The 21,864-nt window shown below is 38.0% G+C and overlaps 1 protein-coding gene across 3 annotated transcripts in view; it reads right to left on the bottom strand.

Moving 5' to 3' along the window:
• The window catches only part of LOC131157442 (uncharacterized), a 48,624-nt gene that overhangs the window by 11,155 nt on the left and 15,605 nt on the right, over window positions 1-21,864 (bottom strand). For all 3 annotated transcript variants that reach the window (XM_058111614.1, XM_058111613.1, XM_058111611.1), the window contains exons 4-7: window positions 16,057-16,128; window positions 9,098-9,223; window positions 8,775-8,987; window positions 6,608-6,655 (exon numbers count right to left, since the gene is read on the bottom strand). In XM_058111614.1, the coding sequence (XP_057967597.1) occupies window positions 6,608-6,655; window positions 8,775-8,987; window positions 9,098-9,223; window positions 16,057-16,128 (459 nt within the window). The remainder of the gene's footprint in view (window positions 1-6,607; window positions 6,656-8,774; window positions 8,988-9,097; window positions 9,224-16,056; window positions 16,129-21,864) is intronic.

The following is a 21,864-nucleotide window of genomic DNA, read 5'->3' as shown; positions in this document are numbered from 1 at the left end:
ACAAATTACAGCAACAGAACCTGATTTGTGACACTTTCTAGGGTTTCATGCCAAATTATCGTACTTGTTCACTATATACTGTGTCCACAAACAAAATATCTCCTCGTATGTCAAAATATCAGAGTGAAAATCCAAAATCTCATGGCTGAAGCAAATTTTCACGAGACTGGAAATTGTAGAAAACTGTGGCAGTTTCCCAGTCACAGGTTGCTGGAGCATGGAGCGCATGCGCTGCTTGTGAGGTCCCTCCAGTGGTGAAACTCCAGGCGAGGGCAAATTAGAGAGTGAGGATCGCAGTGATGGTCGTCGTGTGATTAGAAAGATCAGGAAATTAGGGTTTCAAAGGGCCAACAACTGGGAAATATTTTGTCGGTGCGTGGGAGCCCTCCGATGGTTGGACCGAGAAGAAACTTCAGGGTCTAGGGTTTCGTGGGGTTCTGTTTTTTTTGGTGTGGGTGCTGTTGTAAAATCTAGGATAGAAGTTAAGGTTTCAAAAAAAGGGACGCAACTGGAATTTTGTGAAAAGTTTGGAAACTGCTTTTCAGTGTATTTTTTTTTTTTAAATACTGGAGTTTCAGAACAGAAAACCAGAAGTTTGAATCAGAGAGAGATAGAAGAGAGGGAAAAGCATAGAATGAAGATGAGAACAGAGAAGGGAGAAGGAGGAGAGGAGAAAGAAGAATAGAGAAACAGAATAGAAAAGATAGTTCAGATCAGCAAACAAGAAAGGAAAGAAAATTGAGAAATATGGGGAGAGAAATTCTAGAAGAGGAGAAGAGAACCAAAGAAGAAGAAATAAGGCAGAATGCTGCAGGGCAGCAGGAGATTAGGGACAGAATAGGAGATCAGAACAGAGAAAAGAAAGAAGAAGAGAGAAGGAGGAGAGTGAAGGGAAAATGGTTGGACTGAAATGGAAAAATGGAGATCAAATTTGGGCTCCAATACCAAATGATGCAGGGGCAGCATCAAGGTTCTGCAGCCATGGATAAATTAGAGGAGAGGAAGGGGAAGGGAGGAGAGAGGAGATACCAGGGGAAAAACTCATGTTCAAATCCAGTTCAAATTCATCAACAACTGCCTACAACATGGCTTTCACACACTATTTATAAGAAAGCCTAAACACATAAATTACACACATACACCTCAAAATACATGAATTACAAACAAACCCCTTCTTTACACAAATATTAAAAACAACCCCCTAGCACACATAATTCTATACTAATTAATACAAAACACACAATATAAACTACTAACTAAACCCAACAATACTCGATCCAATACTTCTTACGTATTCTCCAACAAGGATGTTCCCAAGATCTTGCTTCTTGTCCTACTTCAAGAGGTATACATGAAGCATCCTCCTAGATATGTTGCTTATAGGGAGGGGCAAAGTTTGTATGTTGCATAAGGCCATTATGATCTCAAGCAATCCCCTGAAGCCTAGTTTGAAAATTTTAGTGTGATAGTCTCCACACTTGGTTTTATCCACTGCTACTCAGACCATTTGATCTTTGCGTGCAACTGGAAGACAGGTGGGTGCTTTTAGTAGTTTATGTTGATTACTAGTGGGATTCCAAATGTTAAGCTATGACTTCAAGCTAAATTTCAAATCAAGGACTTGGGTACCCTACATATTTTCTTAGTATTGAAATTGTACAGTGCAAGAAAGGGTTGAATCTATCTCAGTGAAATTATATCTTTTTTTTAATAACAAAAGAAAGTGTATTAGATAGAAAGACGAGAAGGTAAAATGTGTGAGGACAAGGAGTCCACAGGGCATAAAAATAAAATAAAAATAAATAAAAAAACACAATATCACAAAATAGAACTAAACAAATTAACCAAGAAACCCCTTTTAAACCCTTTCCATCATAATTTACCGAACTCTTCCCATTCACTAATTCCCTATGACCCTTCACCTTTCAACTTTTGCCGCCATCCAAACGCACTCCATTTCCTCCAATATCACTCAGCTTTAAATCCATTTTATCCCTCCTTTGGAATCTCCTCCACTTGTGTGGGCAAAATTCCATCCCTACATTATACCTTATTCACCAACCTATCATTATCAAAAAATAGAAACGCCCTTTAAACCTTCCAACAAAGGTAATCAACATAAGATAAACTCCCTATTTCATCACAGAAGTCAGAAACGTACACCTTTTGTTTCTCATGTCTCATCCAACAACAACCCCCACCACAATCAAAATCGTTGTTATCATCACTTTCTGTGACTAAAAAATACCCCCATTCCTTTACCTCCTTACCTTTTCTAGTCTCATTACAACCTCTGGCATTCTTCTCAACATGAGAAACATCCACAGTACTAAAATCTCCTTCAGAATCTCTCCCTAGTTACTTTGCTATAGATTCATCAGAACCTTCTCTCTTCATCTTTGAATATCTTTTTCGTTTCAGCACCAAAACAAGCCGCTTTTCGATGAGCATAAACCTTATTACCTTCAAATTTATCAATATAAATACGACAATCATATGATTTCTCCCCCAAACCCGCTTCTTTTGTACTCTTTTTCACACCACCTTCTAGTACATCTATGGGGACTCGATGCGATTTTATCATTAATGTCTTGAACCGAATCTGCTCTTCCACTGGAAGCTAAATAATGTTTATGTTAACTGGAAGTTGAATAAAAAATCCATTACTAGAGGGTATATCATTCTGCTTCCCAATAATCATCTTCTGAGAAATAGGAGCAATACTTTGGGCCTATTTATCATCCACAACAAACATAGCAGTACTAGGAACCTTAACTTCTAAAGCATATGTCTGCTTATCACCGAGACCCTTTTGTGGGAAGCCCATATGAGGAGAACCTCATTGGATCCAAACTGAAGCCTGTATCAAGATTTCCTAAACATTGGGCCTTTTTTCAAATAATTGGCCCAATTTAGTTAAAAATGAAATACCCCCTTTTTCAATTACCTAGGCCAAGTCCAAAATGAGAAGCGTGCATCCCAACCCAATTGTATTCATTGCCTCCTCCCCAAACGCAGCCACAGCCGCCTCACTTATTGTCTCTACTCCATCACAAACCCTAGCTTCCTTCTCACTCCTACGCATCGAAGCCGACTGATTTGCGGTGGCCTTAGGTTCATTTGGATGCAGCCTGTCTCCACACCAACGACACAGCTTTTGTTTCCCATCTTGTTTCCACGCCGACGACATAGCTTTTGTTTCCCAACTTCAAACCTGGCATTATGGAATGGGCTTGACAACCACAGCCATCAGCTTAGCAATTTTAGCCTTCCAACACCACCTGACTCCATGATCTGTGTCGTGAAGAGTTATCTACACCTACATTCCTAGTTTCCACACAAAATCCTTTGCTATCTCATAGAAAGCACTCGTTTAGCTTTGCCAACCTTCGCCTTTTTCACCCCGAGGAATAAAAACTGAAAATTTCTTCCCTTTCCATCCCAACCCTAACTCCAAATACTTTCCTACCTTCGTCCATTTAATCGACATCCAGAGCATCATGAAACCCAATCAAACATATCAAAACCTCCTTTGCATGTGATTGATAGTAGATATGCCATCAGCAAACCAAGACACAACCTCTCTGGAAAACCTAACCCACCTGTTACAAAAGACGTTGTTCTTGATCACAAGCAAGGACGCGAACCCTCCAACCTTCTCTAATCGCAAATCAAAAGATTTGCCTTTAATCTAGATTGATCGTTTCAACATCGGCTACCGCAAGAACTTCCACCCACCTGTTACAAAAGACATTGTTCTTGATCACAAGCAAGGACGCGAACCCTCCAACCTTATCTAATTGCAAATCAAAAAATTTGCCTTCGATAGATTGATCGTTTCAACATCGGCCACCGCAGGAACTTCCATGGCATCAAACGCACAAAGGAGAGAAAGTAATAGTTCGCGCGCACGAGAGAGAGAGAGAGAGATTTGGCTATAGTCATTTGCCCCCACATTTATTGTGTGGTGTTTAAAAAATTATATTCCTTGCAATGGATGCTATCATGCATTTATCTCTCCATGTGCTCAGTGAAAATATATCTTAGACTTGCAAAGTAAGATGGTTTGTTGGGAGTTACATCAATTGATACTCCTATGAATCCTAACATGAAGTTGTTAGGGATATAAGACCGCACTTTAAAGACAAACATTAATGTATCCTGTTGGTTGGCAAGTTGATTCCGTCACTAGACCTAGATATCTTTGGTAGTGGGAGTGGTGAGTTAGTTTATAGAAAATCCAAGACAACCACATAAGAATGTCAGTTGTAGGATTTTGCAGCATCTCAAAGGCTCTCCTGACAAAGATTTGATATATAAATGTAATAGAAAATATGAGATCATAGGAAACTCATATGCAAATTGGATTGGCTCTATTGATGACCGAATGTCTACCACTAGATATTGTAATCTTGTTACCCAACATAGCAAGAAACAAACTATTGTAGCAAGATCTAGCGCAAAAGCAGAATACTAAGCTATGGCTTGTGCTGTTGAGTGAGCTTATGTGGTGGCAAAGGGGTCATTCTTAGCAATGGAGCCAATAGATTTTTTTTGTGACAATCAAGCTACTATCTATATCACTAGCTATCCAATATTTCATGAGGACAAAGCACATTAAAGGGATGTTGTTTTGAAAAAGGTCTTGAGAACTTCCTTTGTGAAATGTGTGGATCATTTAGGCGATGTTTTCACAAAGTCCTTATTCATGTCCACCTTGTCTTAGAACAAACTAGGTTTAGGTGATATTTATACACTTAGCAAGGGTGTTTAAAGAGAATGTTATTTTAGTAATTAGGTTGCGCGAGTGTATTCTTTGTCCTTGAGTTTTTTTTTTATTTTTAATATATAAGAGGGTAGATCTGAAGTGGTACGTAAGGCTCCAGAAAACTCCCGCCTCTTTTTCCTTTTGCTTTCTCCTTCTTTTCTTCTCTCTCTCCTCTTCTCTACTCCATCTCTAACTTTACAACAAATATAAGTGTAACGCCCTATGCAGAAGGCTTTTGTACCGTCAAGGTTCTAGGGAGGGTACAATGTATATAGTCTTACCTCATACTTGGTGAGACTATTTTCATGAATTGAACCACTAACATTCATGTTTTGTTACCATTGAGTAAATGCATAGTGCGGTTTTCATTAAAATGGCTAGGATACCAAAGGTGAGGATCTTTGCGTAGTTGAGGTTACTTGGAGGTTTTTGTGCCTCGTCTTTTCAGATTGTCATTCATTCATAAGTATCCAATCTCTTATTTTGTTTTTACTTGGAGGAGTCTCTCTTTCTTCGAATTTCCACTTTCTTAGGAATCTTGATGAAAGCAAGGTTGGTGAGCTCATCACATTGCTGAGGATTTGGATTCTTTTGCTCCTCAATCAAGGAGTGATTCAAGGGACTAGTTAGGGATTCATTGTGTTCCTTTTTCTTCTAAGTCCTTTCTATCTCCGTTAATTGAAACCTTCAATTTCTTCTTCTTTTTCTTTGAAAAATGTCATTTGAAAGACTTTGGTTCCTTCTAAGACCCAAGCTTTCATTTTGACTTCAACTCTTGATTCAATTAGTGCAAATAACTTGTTATAGGTGAGGAGACCCTATAAGGCTATTGACCCGAATTGTCTAGTGAGACTAATGCGAATTCTTCCTACGTTGTCAGGTGGGACAACAGCAATAGTATAGTCTACTATGCTCTCTATTTTGGTAACATGGGTAGCATAGGAAAAAATGAGGCCGTAGGATTGTTGGTGCAATTTGGGGTTCAAGAAAGAGCAAAAAAAAAAAACATGGCCTCATGGTAGTATGTGGTGTATGCTATTCTTTCAACTTTGTGGACCAAGAGAAATGCAATGATCTTCAATGCAAAGAGTACTTTATGGGACCTGATCATTTTTCTCACTTCTTTTTTACCACACTATGCCGATGTTTTTGGGGAATTTCATCTTACCTCCAAAGGAATTGGAGAGCAGCACTTTTGTAATTGTTTTTGTTGATTATTGGAGGATGTCTTGTCCTCCACAGCTTGTATTTCCTTTTATTTTCTAATGAATGAGTTTTTCTTAGATTATATTTACATATACATATGTGTGTGTCTGTGTGCATATGTATGTATGTATGTATATGAGTAAAAAACTTCAATTAATTACAATACATTCATTGAGGCACCTTGTTTCAAGCAGAATTCAGAAAACTAACCATAAACATTGATCAAATCTAAAACATAATATCAACATTGTTTGACTTTAGAAATTTGTAAATTGAGCACATTGACAAACCCTGGAATTGGTAGGGATTAAGCATATTTAGTTTGCATGTTATAACATTATTGTGTGACCCACAAAAATAAGAAATAAAATCAGAAACACCTAATATATACAGCAAGAATATATAGAAAAAATAGTGAAGCCCTGCATTTTGTTTCTACTACAGAAATATTTTGCAACAAGTTCTACTGTCTGATCATAAAACTGTCACGACATAAATATCAGTTGCTAAAACTCAAATATGTGCATTATAAGAAAATGCAAATTATAACCGCATTCTAATTGCAACTAACAAAATGGACTCCAATGAAGAATCTAGTCATATTTCTCCAATAAAATGGACTACATTACCAACCTGTATGCTGTTTATTAGTTCTTGAGGATGCTCTATCCGCAAGCCAACCTGTTCAAGTAAATACATCAAAAAAATTAACAAGCTAGAGAACTAATAAAAAAACAAAAGTATAATGACACTTAGATTATATTAATCACAACAAAATGGATGTCCAACAATCCCAAACTTGCAAATGAAATATACATAAGATGATTTCTCAACAGAATGAGAAGATATCATCTACATCTACGATTCAGCTTTACATAGACCATGGCCTCTGTTCACCACTTGGGGTTATTAACATGTTTACTTTTTTTCCCCACAATCCTAGTTTAATAGCCACTCTTACAATGCATGAGGTGAGCTTTCACCTCCCACTTGAGAAGACAACTGGAATGCTTATTCAGTTGTTCTGGTATGCATTCTAGTAAAGCATAAGATATAAACTTTATTCTTTTTCCTATTTATGCTACTATTATTACCGCTTCACACAACTCTCAAGCACCAACTGAAAGAACAACCAACCAGCCATGCCCCCCACCTGAAAACATTTTTTCCCTGTCTTGCTGCTGGTGGCATGGGGGCTCAAAAAAAAACAACACGTACACTCAAAAAGCTAAAACATTGTAAGTTCTTGTTAACACAAATTTAGTAACAGCAGTGACAAACTGACAGAAGCATCAAAATTAAATCTTATCCTAGGCTGAATACTTTTTTTCCAACTGCTTGATGCAGGGCAACATCCTCTGAGAGTTGGAGTGCAATCAAATCTTTCTTACCAAGTTCTTCTATATCTACTTTTTCCTCTCCTATGGCCTTCAATGTCAATTAAATTGCCCTCTCTCACCAATGCACTATCTGGTTTACTACACAAGTGCCCATCCAATCTTAATACAAACTCATCAAAGTATCAAAAAAAATAATTATGTTTCAAAAAAGCAATGGATTTTTTGCCAACAATGTATGCTTTATCTACTACATAACAAAACTTTCAATATAACCATTACCAACATATATGATAGTTGATAAATTGTATCAATAGTACCAACGCCCACCAACCATTACCACCTTAGGAGTGGCAACCTTAGCAGAGGCAGTGGGATCTTCCCTGGCACAAAAAATAAAAAAATAAATCAAAAGCACACACCCAATCACACACAGCACCTGCTCTAATGCCAACCAACACTGCATTATGCAGAACTGCAAGTAATTTTTTGCTTAGAGCTTAACATTCATATTTCTATTCCAATTACTAATTTCGTCAAAGAAAAATCATATATTATTAAGTAATTGAAGTTAACAGCTATTCATTATGAAACCAAGTAGGTTCCATAAAATTGTATTAATTATTAGAGATAATTAATTCATTAAATGTCAATTATTGGAGAATCAACAGTAATATCCTCCTACTACTGCTACTTCTTTAGAAACCAACATTATCACAGTTCTTAGAAAAAGCTCAAGAATTTTGACCATCCTAATAAAGTATTTGTATTGCTACAAAAAATATCTTTAATAGTTTTCTCTTTAACTGTTACATTCTTTTTATTTAATAAAACAAGACAATATAGTTACCAAAAAATAAAGCAAGCATGTTCCAGTGCATCCAAGCCATGTTAACTGCAAACATACTGAGTTCCTCAACTTGGAACCTACTTCAGTTCAGAGATAACATTTATCGAAATTTATACATTTTTTTTTATAATAAACATTTTCATATATTTTAGGAACATAGCATTTTCTAATTCCTTTCCATTCCTTCAATAAGGCAATCTTAGATTTTTACAAGGCAAGATATTTATAGTCTATATCCCCTTCCTTATAATTTATTCCGCTTTTATATTTACTAAATTGGCAAAGATGACACCAAACTGCTGCCCAATTCAAAAGGTAATTTCCCAATAGTTTGCCGTATATAAACAGCAAAAATACAACAAAAGCTTCTTCAGTTAAAAGCAATAATAGGCGTGCTATATTTACACCCTCTATCCAAACATCAACACTAATATCATGATGTTAATTATTAATTGACATCAACCCTAATACCACCTCATCCACAACAACTAGCAAAATTATTAGGTGCCGTTAGGAAAAAAACATTGCTGTGTGTATAATTTTCTTTGGAACCAAGGGCAAAAATTAAAGGAACTGTGCCTGCTTTGGATAATGTTTATAATAAGGAACTCACAGAAAAATCTTTTGGAATTAAATCCACATCATGAGAAAGAAGCATTTGGTATACATCACGTGCAGAATGCCCAACTGCCAAAACAACTGCGTCATATCTCCAAGTCTGGCTTTTAAACTGTAAATTGTCCCTTGAGTCAGAAACTTTGACTCCCAGAATGCACCCGTCCTGTACAAGTAGATCATCTACCCTTGTACCAAACTTGATAGCAACCTAAGCATATCAGGTAAAGAAATAAGAAAATCTATTGATAAGTAAACCAAATTAAACACAAAGATATTCTTTTGATTCTGGATAGGGAGCAAATAAAAAATATAACTCACACCCAACCCCTGTAGATGTTGACGGAAGTTTTGGAGTAACGGAATCAACCTATCTGTTCCCAAATGAGGCTTCCCATCAGCCAAGATATTTTTTGGAGCTCCAAAGCGAACTAGGGTTTTCATCACCTAAGCCAAAAGTAGACATAATTCAAGTTATGTACTGAGTAATAATATTAATCTTATCCAGTGGTTAATAACTGATGATAAATTGAGATTTAATTGCATCTGATTATCTAGTCATGATAAAGTTTGACCAGATGAGGTATCTCTATTTTACTTTTGAGTTGTTTGGTTCTTCAAACTTCAGAGGATCCTCCTTTCTGTACTTCGCCTACTCTCTTAACAAATTTCTTCTCCTCTCATAAAACAAAAGGAGGTAGTTCCATTCCTCTCTCTGCAGCTTATCTGAAACATATTTTCTCCGTGTCCATTGTGGAGCTAAAAACTTTATGGTGACAACCAGTTCCCAAATTTCAGAAGAAGAATTGGTTCATTCTCAGTACAAGCTCGCTCATTTAACACAATAACCAAAGATACGTTCTTCATTGGTCATCATAGCTTTCCAACAGTGCAAGGATTTAACACTTCAAGTACAAACACTTTTACAGGAAAGCACAAACTATAATGTTTTCTTCAACATCAATCCTTCTATCCTTTTTCCCCCAAGATGAGAAATTAACTACAAAACTGGAGAAATACTAAGACAGTGACAAACAAATTTCATCTGAATTAAAGCAAATGTCAACCATGAATAACATCAAAAAAAATACTAAGTCATTATGACTTAAACTCCACAAAAAAAAAAAAAGGACAAAAACTATTTATGCCTTCAAGAAAGCATAATTTTATGCAATATGGCGAGTATATTTTAGTTATTTTTTGTCCAAGTAAATGAATTACTGGGAATAATGCCAGGGTAGCTGGAAACAGAGGTTTCTTATCAGAAGGGTCATTCTCATATGGGCCATTCTTTTAAACAGGCCCATTGTTTGAACATTAATGATAGGGCCCAACAGGCTAATAAATATCATAGGACCTGTTCAGTTCTCAAATAAGGCCCTAGAAGACCCTTCAGCTGGTATTTTTAGAGACCAAGACTGTTTGGTTGGGACTGATGGATTGAAAAGAGAACACTTACGAGAAGATGCATAGAAGGTGCTCCATTAAAAGAAGTTGGAGCCCAAATTGAGGAAGTTCAAGAGAAGCTTGCATTTCAAGCCCAGTTTTCTCCCATATTAACGAGTGTAGGCAACAAAGGGACTTAACAGATATGTCCTCTTGGGAGCAGAATCCATGTACAAACCTTATCTAGCAATGCTCACTTTCTAAGCAGATTCATGATGATCATGAGGTTTCTCAATCTTCCTTAGAAAGAAGCAAGAGTACCTCAACATTTAGAGGGAAACAGGTGATAAAGGAAAGCCTGGCTCCAAGAAATTCTGGAATTTTCATTGATGGTTCTATTCTTTTAGTGGGACAAGAGATTCCAGTAGTAGAAAAGACCTCCAGTGGGTCTTCTAGTGTGGTTAACAAAGGAAGGCGTTTTATAAAACATCATGATTCTTGTAAGGTCTAGAGTCGGGGAAAATCTTAGTTTGGGAGAAATCAAATGGTAAGAAAAAAAATTTGGATAAGTTCAGGGTCTACACTCGTCAGAACACAGAGCTAATGGATGTTAAAATAAGGAAAAAGTTCGAAGAAAAGAGTGTTACTTCTGCTGAGACAACAAGAAAAGTTTTGAGGACAGATGCAGAAGGTAATTTAAGCATACTGGAAGAACCACTTGGCCAGAAGGGTGGGACCAATGAGGGGTTAAGTAACTGCAAGGAAAAACAAAGAATAGGGGGGATTTTTCAGATAATGACAGCGTAGACATCAGTGAGATTGTGATGGGGATTTGCTTTTAGATGAAATTCGGGAACAGTACAGTTATGTTCCTGATTCATCTGATATACTTGGGGACTTAACGTATGTGCCACCTCCTCCATTCGAAGTATTGGAAGGAATTAGTATTTGTGAAAGTGATGGTACAAAAGAAAAGCAATTGGGTAAAGACAGAATTTTGTCCTGCCCTATAGAGGAGGTTTCTGGGGGAACTCTTCAAACTCAGCATTTCTTGGAAGAATTGGGTCTACACATGTCAGACTACGGAGGAAAAACAAAATGTGGATGGATGCTGGTAATTCTAAGGCTAAGAAGGATCAGAGAGAATTAGCAAATTTGAATTGTTTGGTGAATTATGATGGAAAGCGTTTAAATAGGGGTGGATGTAGGACAAGAAGTAAGACCTAAGGAAGATCCTTGCAGGAAAATATTTAAGAAGAGTTGGGTTAAGGAATTGTGGGGTAAAGTTAGCAGTTAATTATGTGTGGTTAGTAGTTTATTATCTGTGTTCAGTATTAATTAGTGTAGAATTATGTGTATTTGGGGGTTGTTTGTAATATTTGTGTAAAGTAGGAGTATATTTGTAATGTAATGTTGTTTTAAGGGTTTAAGTGTAATTTCATTTAAAGAGGCTTTCTTATAAATAGTGTATGAAAGCCAGGTTGTATGCAGTTATTGATGAATGTGAATTGAAGTGAACATGAGTTTCCCCCTGGTATCTCCTCTCTCCTCCCTTCCCCTTCCTTCTTCTCTTCTAATTTCTCCATGCCTGCAGAACATTGATGCTGCCCCTGCATCAGGGGTTTTCCAGGGTAATGTCTGTGTAGTTTTATTTTTATTTTTTGTTTATTTTTGCTTTAATGAGGAATTCATATCCTTGCCTACGTTGAAATTTCTCTCTCTCTCTCTCTCTCTCTCTCTCTCTCTCTCTCTCTCTCTCTCTCTCTCTCTTAATATATATTCTTCTTTTATCAAAAAAATAATAATGCCAATGTGGCCTCACGTCAAGGAGCATACAATTTACTGTCTTGAACCGAATGATAGGAATTGAAGTCCCATTGAATCAAGAGCAGACAATAAGCGTCTTTATTGTGGACATTTTATTTTGTCTCCACTTATGAAAGGTCGAGCTGACACAATAGGCATTGTGTTAGGGGGTGACAATGTAATGGGGATTTAATGGGGGAGAGAGATGGCTTTACATGTATTCTCTAGGGATTTGTAAATGAATATCAAATTACTTGTGTTATGGCTTGTATGGTGTTCTCTTACTTGAATAAAATAAGTAGTCTCTATTTTATCATTGAGCATGAATGTCTCTTGCCTTCTTGATTTATCGGTGTCTGTATTAATATTTCATGATTATGAGTGGTTGCCAAGACTTATGTGATGCTCACGTTCACAGGTTTGAACAGGGGATTATTGGCTGACTCTGTTGGGGAGAGCCTTGACGAGTGCTGCGCAGCCCCTTAGTTGAGTCTAATCTGGGGGTCCGTGACAATTGGTATTAGAGCACAATGTGCATGAGCACCATAAACGGCAGAATAGAGCGCATTGAGGCGCTGGAGGCAAGAGTGGCAAACCTTGAAACCTTGGAGACAAGGTTCTTCGAACTCCAAGCGTTTGTGACAGAATTGTCAAAAGAGAGTGGCGTGCCAATAGAGCTTGAGGCCGCTCGAGAGAACACTAGAGGAACCCTCTATAGTGTATCTGAGCTTGAGATGAGAATTGTGGAACTTGAGAAATTCATTCCACTTATAAAATCCCTGGAGAAAAGACCAATAGAGCTTGAGGTCTTTCAGAGGAACATTGAGCAATTGGAAGCCTTCGAGAATAGGCTGAAACAAATTGAGGGCATTGTGCCATTTCTGACATCCCAAGGGGGAGAGCCAATAGAGTTTGAGGCCTCCCTACGGGAATTAACTGATGATTTCTATGTGCTTGCAAATAATGTCAAAGAATCTATTAGCACCATGAAAGAGGATTTGAAGGAGATGGATAATTTTCGAAACATAACGGATCAATTTCAGAATGAATTACGAGAGGTGAGTACTAAGCTAAATGCAGTGGCCCAGATATCTCGAAGACCCACAACTGATACTTGTGGGGGAACTCGGATTAAGGTTCTAGAACCTAAATGTTTTAGGTGTGCTCGAGATGCAAAGGAGTTAGACAACTTCGTCTTCGATCTGGAACACTACTTTTAAGTGCTTAAGGATTGACATAGAGGAGGACTAAGTTAATATTGCAACAGTATATCTAACTGAGGATGTTAAATTGTGGTGGAGAACCAAATGTGAAGACATGCAAAACAACCGGTGTACCATCAATACTTGGGAAGAGTTGAAACATGCCTTGAAAGAACAATTTTACCTAGCGAATACAAAGCATATGGCGTTGCAAGCTATTTGAATTACAGCAAACAGGCTCGATAGGGAGGTATGTACGGGAGTTCCAGGCCCTAATGCTCGTCAAGGATATGGCGGATTCTGACAAAGTCTTCCATTTCCTTCGAGGACTCAAATCCTGGCCAAAGAATGAGCTGCGAAGACAAGGAATTCGTGACCTGCCCTCGACTCTTGCAGCCGCTGAACGATTGGAGGATTTTTCAAGTCGGACCCTTGCAACAAGTGGACAGTTAAATGACTACTCAAATGGTTCTCAAAAAAGGAAATACTTAACATCTGACAATCATGAACAAAGATCTTCCCAGGTGTATAGATCTATAGGCAGAAAGAGCGACAAAGGATCTAATAGCTTCTTAAGCGATAGGGGACGCATAACGACGAGAGAGTGGAATGACAAAGATGAAAGGAGTGAGGTGCATCGGCTGCCACTTGCTTGTTTTCTGTGCCGGGGGGGGGGGGTGATCCGGTAGCAAAATGCCCAGAGCGAAAGGCCTTGAATGCCTTGAAAACAATCCAAGAGGGAACAGAAATCTTGAACACCGATTTGAGAGAAAAAAAGTGTATGGTGGGTGCCCTAAGGCTTTTGGGGAGTCCTCAAGAGCCCAATTAGCGAATGGAATGGAGGAAAAATACTCGCAACTTTTTGTGAACTTATGCTTCCTATTAGATGTGTTACTTTTGCATAAATTTTTGTGAAATATGTCGCAACTAATCATGCCTGGTTGAGGTGGTGACAGATGAATAGCCTACATGACCATGACAGTTTGAAGCTGGAGATCTGGTTCTCAAAGAGCCCCCCACGTCCATGAAAAAAAAAAAAAAAAGATCAATACAGATATATAAGTGCAAGAGATCAACCCTTCCATAAATGAAGACAGTAGCCAGAAACATAGTGAAAATCCTTGCGGTGATGAAGGTCGTCAACGACAACACTTGGTTAAGAGAAGAATGGTGGTGACACGACAGAAGACTTTCAGCAGCCCACACAGAAGATCCAAGAACTCATGAACTTCAAGACAACAACAACAGAACCTGAAATTGAAGACTTTCAATAATTCGACGAGGTCATCGATAGAACGAGTGGGGGAGGATGTTAGGGGGTGACATGTAATGGGGATTTAATGGGGGAGAGAGATGGCTTTACACGTATTCTCCAGGGATTTGTAAATGAATATCAAATTACTTGTGTTATGGCTTGTATGGTGTTCTCTTACTTGAATAAAATAAGAAGTCTCTATTTTATCATTGAGCATGAATGTCTCTTGCATTCCTGATCCATCGGTGTCTATATTAATATTTCATGATTATGAGTGGTTGCCGAGACTTATGTGATGCTCACGTTCGCAGGTTTGAACAGGTGATTATTGGCTGACTCTGTTGGAGAGAGCCTCGACGTGTGCCGCATGACCCCTTAGTTGAGTCTAATCTGGGGTCCGTGACACATTGCAATGTGAAGAGTTTTGTTTGGAGAGATAGAAGGAACATGTATCCCACATGCAAAATCAGAAGAGGATGTGGCTATTGATCTAAAATCACAATCGCATACAAGTGATTACATGGCAACAAAAATTAGGTGGAGTGCCATTTTTGCTGCCTTTTAAGCAGTTATTGAAGGCCTAAATTTAAAAAATTATGGGTTTAATATTAGTTTAGGGCTATTTATTTACTTCAGTAATTTTTAAACACTTTGGGGTTATTTTGAAATTCTTTATTTTTTTGGGGTTATTTGCAATTTTTAATAGCTTTATCTTGAGGGTTCTTTGCCTATAAATAAATATTTATAATGTAAGGCTAGTAGCTTTTGATGAATAATTGAATTTTACGTTAATCTCTCTCACAGCAGAGACTCTCCCTCACATCTATTCTCCCTCCACCTCCTCACATTTTTTATTCTTCCTCCACCTCCTTCCTTTTCCTCCTTTCCTCGCTTCTCTGTTCTGTTCTCCTCTTCCTGGATCTCTCTCTGTCCTGTTTCAACTCCCCCCCCCCCCCCTGCGTTCTGCCTGCCACAGTTTATCCCTTCTTATCCTTCATCCTTCTCTCACTCAAATCTCTCTCTGACTCTGTTACTACAGCCCTAGATCGCTACAACTCCCCTCCAAGCCCCACCGCATTCTGCCCTGCAACAGTTTATCCCTTCTTATCCTTCTTATTCCTTCTCTCACTCAAATCTCTCTCTGACTCTGTTAGTCTGTTATTACAGTCCTAGATCATCAGGACTACCAAAGAACCAGCTCAGTTATGGCTCAGCTTGAGTTTGAATGATAGTGGGCTCAAACCAAGCTCAAGCACAAAATATATAATATAACACTATCTAATTTTAATATATTTGAGCTCGAGTTCAAGAACAAAATCAAGCTCGAAAACTCAAACGCATAACAAGCCAAACTGAGCCAAGCTCAAGCTTCTCAAGCTCGTGGCAGAGCTGGCACTCAAGCTCATGCTTGGGCATTTTTTGACTAAGCCAAGCTAAAACACCCAAGGTATGGCTAAGCTTGGCTCATTTACAGCCTTAACAAAAGAAACAGTGCATCCATTCTCAAAATTCAAGAACTTAGGATCAGATGCCATATTATAATTAGTACAACAGCAAATTTATGCATGATTTGCCCCAGGGGAGAGGGGTGTGAAGGAAAAAACTCACAACGATGGACGAATGATTCTCACCGCCAAAACACACCCACTGTTCCTTCCTATTCTTGTAACTAGCTTTCCATCACTCCAGGTACCTGCACCACCCTGCATTGCAAAAGTGCTCAATAAATGACTGTCCCTAGGCTTTGGGGGGTGGGAGGGAGGAAATAAAATTAAAAAATTAAAATATCTGGGGAGCAGTCAAAGACTAGTGATACTAGCACACACAATAAAACAAGAAAGCATTTTCAAAAATAAATTTTCAGTCTTATACTTGCATAACAAAAATAACCCTGTTGCTAAACATTTAGTTCCACAACATGACTTCACATGCAAGTAGCAACAGCAAAACAATATAGATTGTACATACCAGCAGAAAAAAAATACTCCCACAATAGTAAAATAAACCGACAATCTATCATAAAGCAATAACTTGCAGATAAATGAGGTCTTGTTTAGCAACCACTTGATTCCAAAAGCTTAAGTTGTTAGGGAGCAAGTGAGAAATGCATATCAAACTAACAGCCCCCCTCACGCGCAGCACCATTGCACATGGGGAACATAAAAAAAAAAACCAGATAGAAGCAATTGGGTTCAAAACTGAGACATCCAGAAAAATTTTCAAATACCATGTTAACTTGGCCCCAGAACCTTAAGCTGTTAAACAGTTGGATAACAATGTTAAATGTAGAAAGCAAAGAATTACATTGTTGAGAATTTCTTCACCAACAAATTATGGGTCAAAAAATTGTTCTTTGTGGGTTTTTTTAATTCTTTTTTAAAATAAAATTATGGGCTTTTTAATCTTCAAAACAAGGTATCAGCAGATAAATGTTTTCAGTGGATTTTAGATTAAAATTTAGGGAGCAGTACTTTTCGTTATCCCATATTAAAGGACTCATTTTAGCAAGAAAATATATAAGTGCAACCAACTAGCTGCTAGCTTATGAAAGAAATTGCAACCTTCAAATACTTACAATAGTGAACCTGGAAATCTGATTCGATTTATTGATTAACTAGAGAGGATCAAACTAGGAAAGAAAAAGTTAGAGGAGTGTGGTCCATAGGAGAATAGCCCTCTCAGACCAGCAGTACCTCTGAATATAAACCAATGAGGATAAAAATGCCCCTGAACAAAACAATAAAAATACAACCATGTAACTAAAACCAATGCAACTCTAACACTCAACCTCAAGCTAGAGGTGCATAAATATCACCACTTTCCAACTTGGTACAAGCAGTAGAGGAAGCAGGCCTAGACACAACCCTAATGAACCACATCTGCCAGCTAGTTACAGGAAGTCACAAATAGATGAGCCACAATCTTCATCATATCATTTCTCACAAGATGACAATCAACTTCAATGTGCTTAGTTCTCTCACACAAGATTTTTTGCAATGAATGCGAGAGTACAGTATCACAAAAAAGATCCAGAGGCATTCTCACCATAAACACAAAAAAGACAGTCATATTAACTCCCAGATTGTACCACAACTCTGTATTCTGCATCAGCACTGGGCCTTGCAGCTGTAGTTTGTTATTACTACAACAGGTAGCAAGATTACCACCCACAAATGTGTACTACCTTGTAGTGCAGTCCAATCATTGACTAAACCAGCCCAATTGACATCAAATTACCCCACAATACCAAGGATCGTATCACACATGTACACCAACCCTTTATGAGGAGGGCTTCTGGGTATCAAAGACACACAGCATCCCAGCCCGTATGCTTGAAACGAGTAACCATCCAAACAGAGCAAAGGATATGTCCAATCTGATGACAGTCAATTAAAAAGTTTTCGGATCAACTTCAGACACTTATCTTTAAATCTGGTCCATCATCCCTAGATAACTTCATTTTAGGTCCATGGGAGAATAAATTGGCCAGATCACAACTTACAAACCACATCTAGCAAGTTTAAAGTATATTTCCACTGCGACAAGCTTAATCCTTTGCTATTCCCAACAAGCTCAATAACAAGGTGACGTAGGGCAGTAAAATCAGGAACATAGATATATATATATATATATATATATATATATATAGAGAGAGAGAGAGAGAGAGAGAGAGAGAGAGAGAGTTGAGGGAGAGAAAAGAGAAGAAGAAAGAAGGGAGTTGAGCGAACTGTTGCAGGGAAGGACAGAAACTAGAGAGAGCAAGGTTAGAGAAGCGAGGAAGAGAGAGAAACTGGGTGGAATAGAACAGAGAAGAAAAAAAGAAGGAAGAGGAAGGAAAAAGGAGAAGGGAGGAGAGGGAGAGACTGCACGAGAGAGAGAGAGAGAGAGAGAGGTGGATAACCAGTCTGGATTTCTGATTCAAATCAGATTAACCGTCTAATACAATGCAAAGTACTTATACACCCAACAATAAAACAAAAACAAATAATTACAAAATAAAAACAACTAAAAAATAATAACAAAATAACCCCAAAGTACTCAAAATAGACCCCAAAAAAACCCTAAATTAATTAAACAATTTAAACCTTTAAAGAGGAGCCTAGGCACAACAGTAAAGTTGTCTCTGTGTAACCTATGGAGGTCACGGGCTCAAGGCATGGAAATAGCCTCTTGCAAATAAGGCTGCATACTATAAATCCATCACACAGTCCACCCCTTCTTTCACCTCGCATATGTGGGAGCTTTGTGCACCAGGCTGCTTTTTTTTGTTTTCTAATTTTATTTTATTTTTTAAATCCTTAATTTCTAAAATCTTCGAACAAAATGCAATCCCATAGAATAATTTGCAAGCAATCCTCCATCAAACTCCCCTTGTTAGAAAAAACTCGACCTCAAGTTTTACAATCGCAAAACAAGAGTAGGGGATATGTATCCAAGAGCCATTCATCTTGTATTTCACATGTGCATTTTCACCAAACTTGGAAATATGAACAACAAATTGTTGCAATTCTCCTTAAGGGTCTCAATCCCAATTAAGTCAACAGGTGGAGAATATCACACTTTAAAAGATGATTCAAAACTTGCAGCCAATGTGTCACAAACTTATCACAAGATTCTACAATTGCACTCTCTAAAAAGACCTTGTGATGAATTGAATTCCCAATTGTAACATTGAATTTTGCAGCCAGATCCTTGGGACTCTTCTACAAATGAAACATTTTGTTCCATTGCATTTGCTTGCCCTTCAAGGATGGCATCATGTGGTCCACCATCAACTCAATCAATGGAACTTTCATTTCTACATTGATTATCCTTGACAACAATAAATTCAGGTTCACTTGCAATTTCCTCATTTTTGTGATCATGTGAGTCCATAACACCAATAGTTTCAAGAATTCAGGTTCACTAGTGATGTCCTCTTTTCTGTGATCATATTTGTAGTCCATAAAAACTCTGTTTGAACCTTGATAGATTGTTATGAGATTGGAGGTTCCTGTTGTCCAAAAGATGAATTCTTTCCACTCTTGATATGGAAGATGATAGCTTATAGCAGCCGGGGAAAATTCTGATATTAACAAACTTTTCATCATAAGCCCAAGGAGGGTTTGAGTTTTACCTTGTTGTCTTTGGTTGTATTATATTCCATCCCACCACTCAGCCGCATAACCCACAAGCTTATATTATGGAAACCTTGACCTTCTCATTCCAGGGGTCTCATTGTAGTCAGAATAAATATCAAGATAAATCAGCCAATCTGTGATTTCTGTTAAGGCAAAGTTACCATTGAAGCATGGAATATCCAAAAGACAAGGCATAGAAACCCATGTATCATTGCCAAAATTCAAATCTTGTCAAGAATTTAAAACGTTGGCCCCTAATTCAATTTTCTTCAAGTTCTAAGCAGTAGTTCCACTGTTCCAGTACTGGATTTTCTTCCAACTGACCCCAATTCAAATTTCTTCAAGTTCTAAGAAGCATTTCTGAATTTCTCGTGAGGACTCCACTTAAATTTGAAGGGTGCTAGCATTCTGATTTATCCTCCAAAAAGTATGTCGATTACTCAAAGTTGGATTCTTCAGACCAACATCAAAATCTCACAAGGGAAAACTAATTTGTCATAGTAAATCTCAAAATACAGCAGCCGCCCATAATCTAGATGTTGGCAGACCTTCAAAAGTTTTTTGAGATTCTTGAAGTTGCAGGAGATTCTAGAACTATTTCACACATGAGTGCCAGCGCCTTGCACATGTACACCTCTAGTACTGGTCATCCAGCGACCGTTTTCTGGATGGTGATAGATCAAGGGGTGGTGAGTATGTTGGCAGTGGTGGTATGTCAAAAACACTCGGGAAAAAAGTTGGGTTTTGGAGGGAGTTGGCCGGCATATTTCAGGTAGTGCATGGGACCACACTCACCTTTCGTATGAATATGAAATTTTGGGTAGGGCTTTTCAGGGGTTTGTGTCTTTGGTGGTCTGGGCAGTGTCGTGAAATTAGAATTGGAGTTTGAAACTCAGGCACAGCTGCAATTTTCAGATAAGGTTGCAGATGAACAGTGCTTCAGTTTTTGGAGCTTTTTTCCTGTGATTTCTGAACTTAGAATGCTTCGGATGACTTGTAGTTATGCACAATGTTGTTGGATAACTGGGCAAAATGAAAGACCTAACATCAATGAGAAGTCTCTCCCTCTATTTATAATATATGTCAAGTGCAATACCAATGACCATAAAACCCTTACTAACTCGCACTTACTAACTTAACTCTAACACATGCTAATAATGCTAAATGACCAACTAACTATTAACACTCCCCCTCAAGCTAGAGTGAATATATCATATGCTCCCAAGTTGTTACTGTAGACACCCTATTTTTGCCCTAGCCAAACAGAACAAGGGGTCTCTTATTATTATTATTATTTTATTAATATTATTTTCCTATATTATTAGTACTTTACTTATATTTTTATTATCATTATTATTATTATTTTTCATTTTTTATTACTAGTACTTTTATTATCTTTATTTTATTTTTACTTTACTATACTTATTTTTATTTTTCATTTATTTTGTTGTTTTTGATATATCATTATTATTATTACTTTTTGTATTATTACTCTATTTTTATTAATTTACTGATAATACTTTATTTTTATTTTTACCATAATTATTTATTATTATTTAATATTAATATAGTAGTATTATTATTATTATTATCTTATGGATACTTATATTATTATGATACTTATTATTAATATTATTTCCTTTTTCATTATTACCATAAGAGTAAAAGCATAAAAAAATAAAAAAGAAAAGAAATTCAAAAAAGGGAAGTTTGGTTTTAGGTTTTCAATTCTTTTTTTTATATAAGGGCAATGAAGCACACACGGAGGGGCGGAGGCCAAAACAGCAAAGAAGAAAAAAAATAAAAAAAATTCTCGTGGTGTTCTTCTTCTTCTTCTCCTTCTCTTTCACACGCGTAGGCGCACCCAGCCTCCACGACCGGCATCTTTCTCATCCTCTCCATCACCCTGCTGCCCCATCATCCTCCTTCACAAGCGGCAGAACGCACCATCTTCGTCCACACCGAACCATCCTCCTATCCCTTACGTTGCACATCATCCCTAACCCCCCTCACGGCCACCCAGCTACCTCACCATCATCATCGTCTCCGGCCACCCTCAGGTCGCTGCACCACCATCCACAGCTGCAGAGAATCTCCATTCTCACGAGCATACAACAACAGATCCGAACACCACAGCAGCCCGCTGCTTCCACTGCTGCCGTGAGCCACCTCCTGCAGCCGCACAGCCCACGAACCAGAGTCCTCCGGCGACGGCCACCCTCACCTCACGTACAGGGAACCGCTGGCAACAGCCGCTACACCTTCAAGACCCAGCAGGCAGCCACCACAGCAGTCGTCTTCGGGAGCCACCGTCGAACC

This window comes from Malania oleifera, chromosome 6, assembly GCF_029873635.1.
Source record: "Malania oleifera isolate guangnan ecotype guangnan chromosome 6, ASM2987363v1, whole genome shotgun sequence".
Lineage (NCBI taxonomy): Eukaryota > Viridiplantae > Streptophyta > Magnoliopsida > Santalales > Ximeniaceae > Malania > Malania oleifera.
This window is presented reverse-complemented; position numbering and strand designations above follow the sequence as displayed.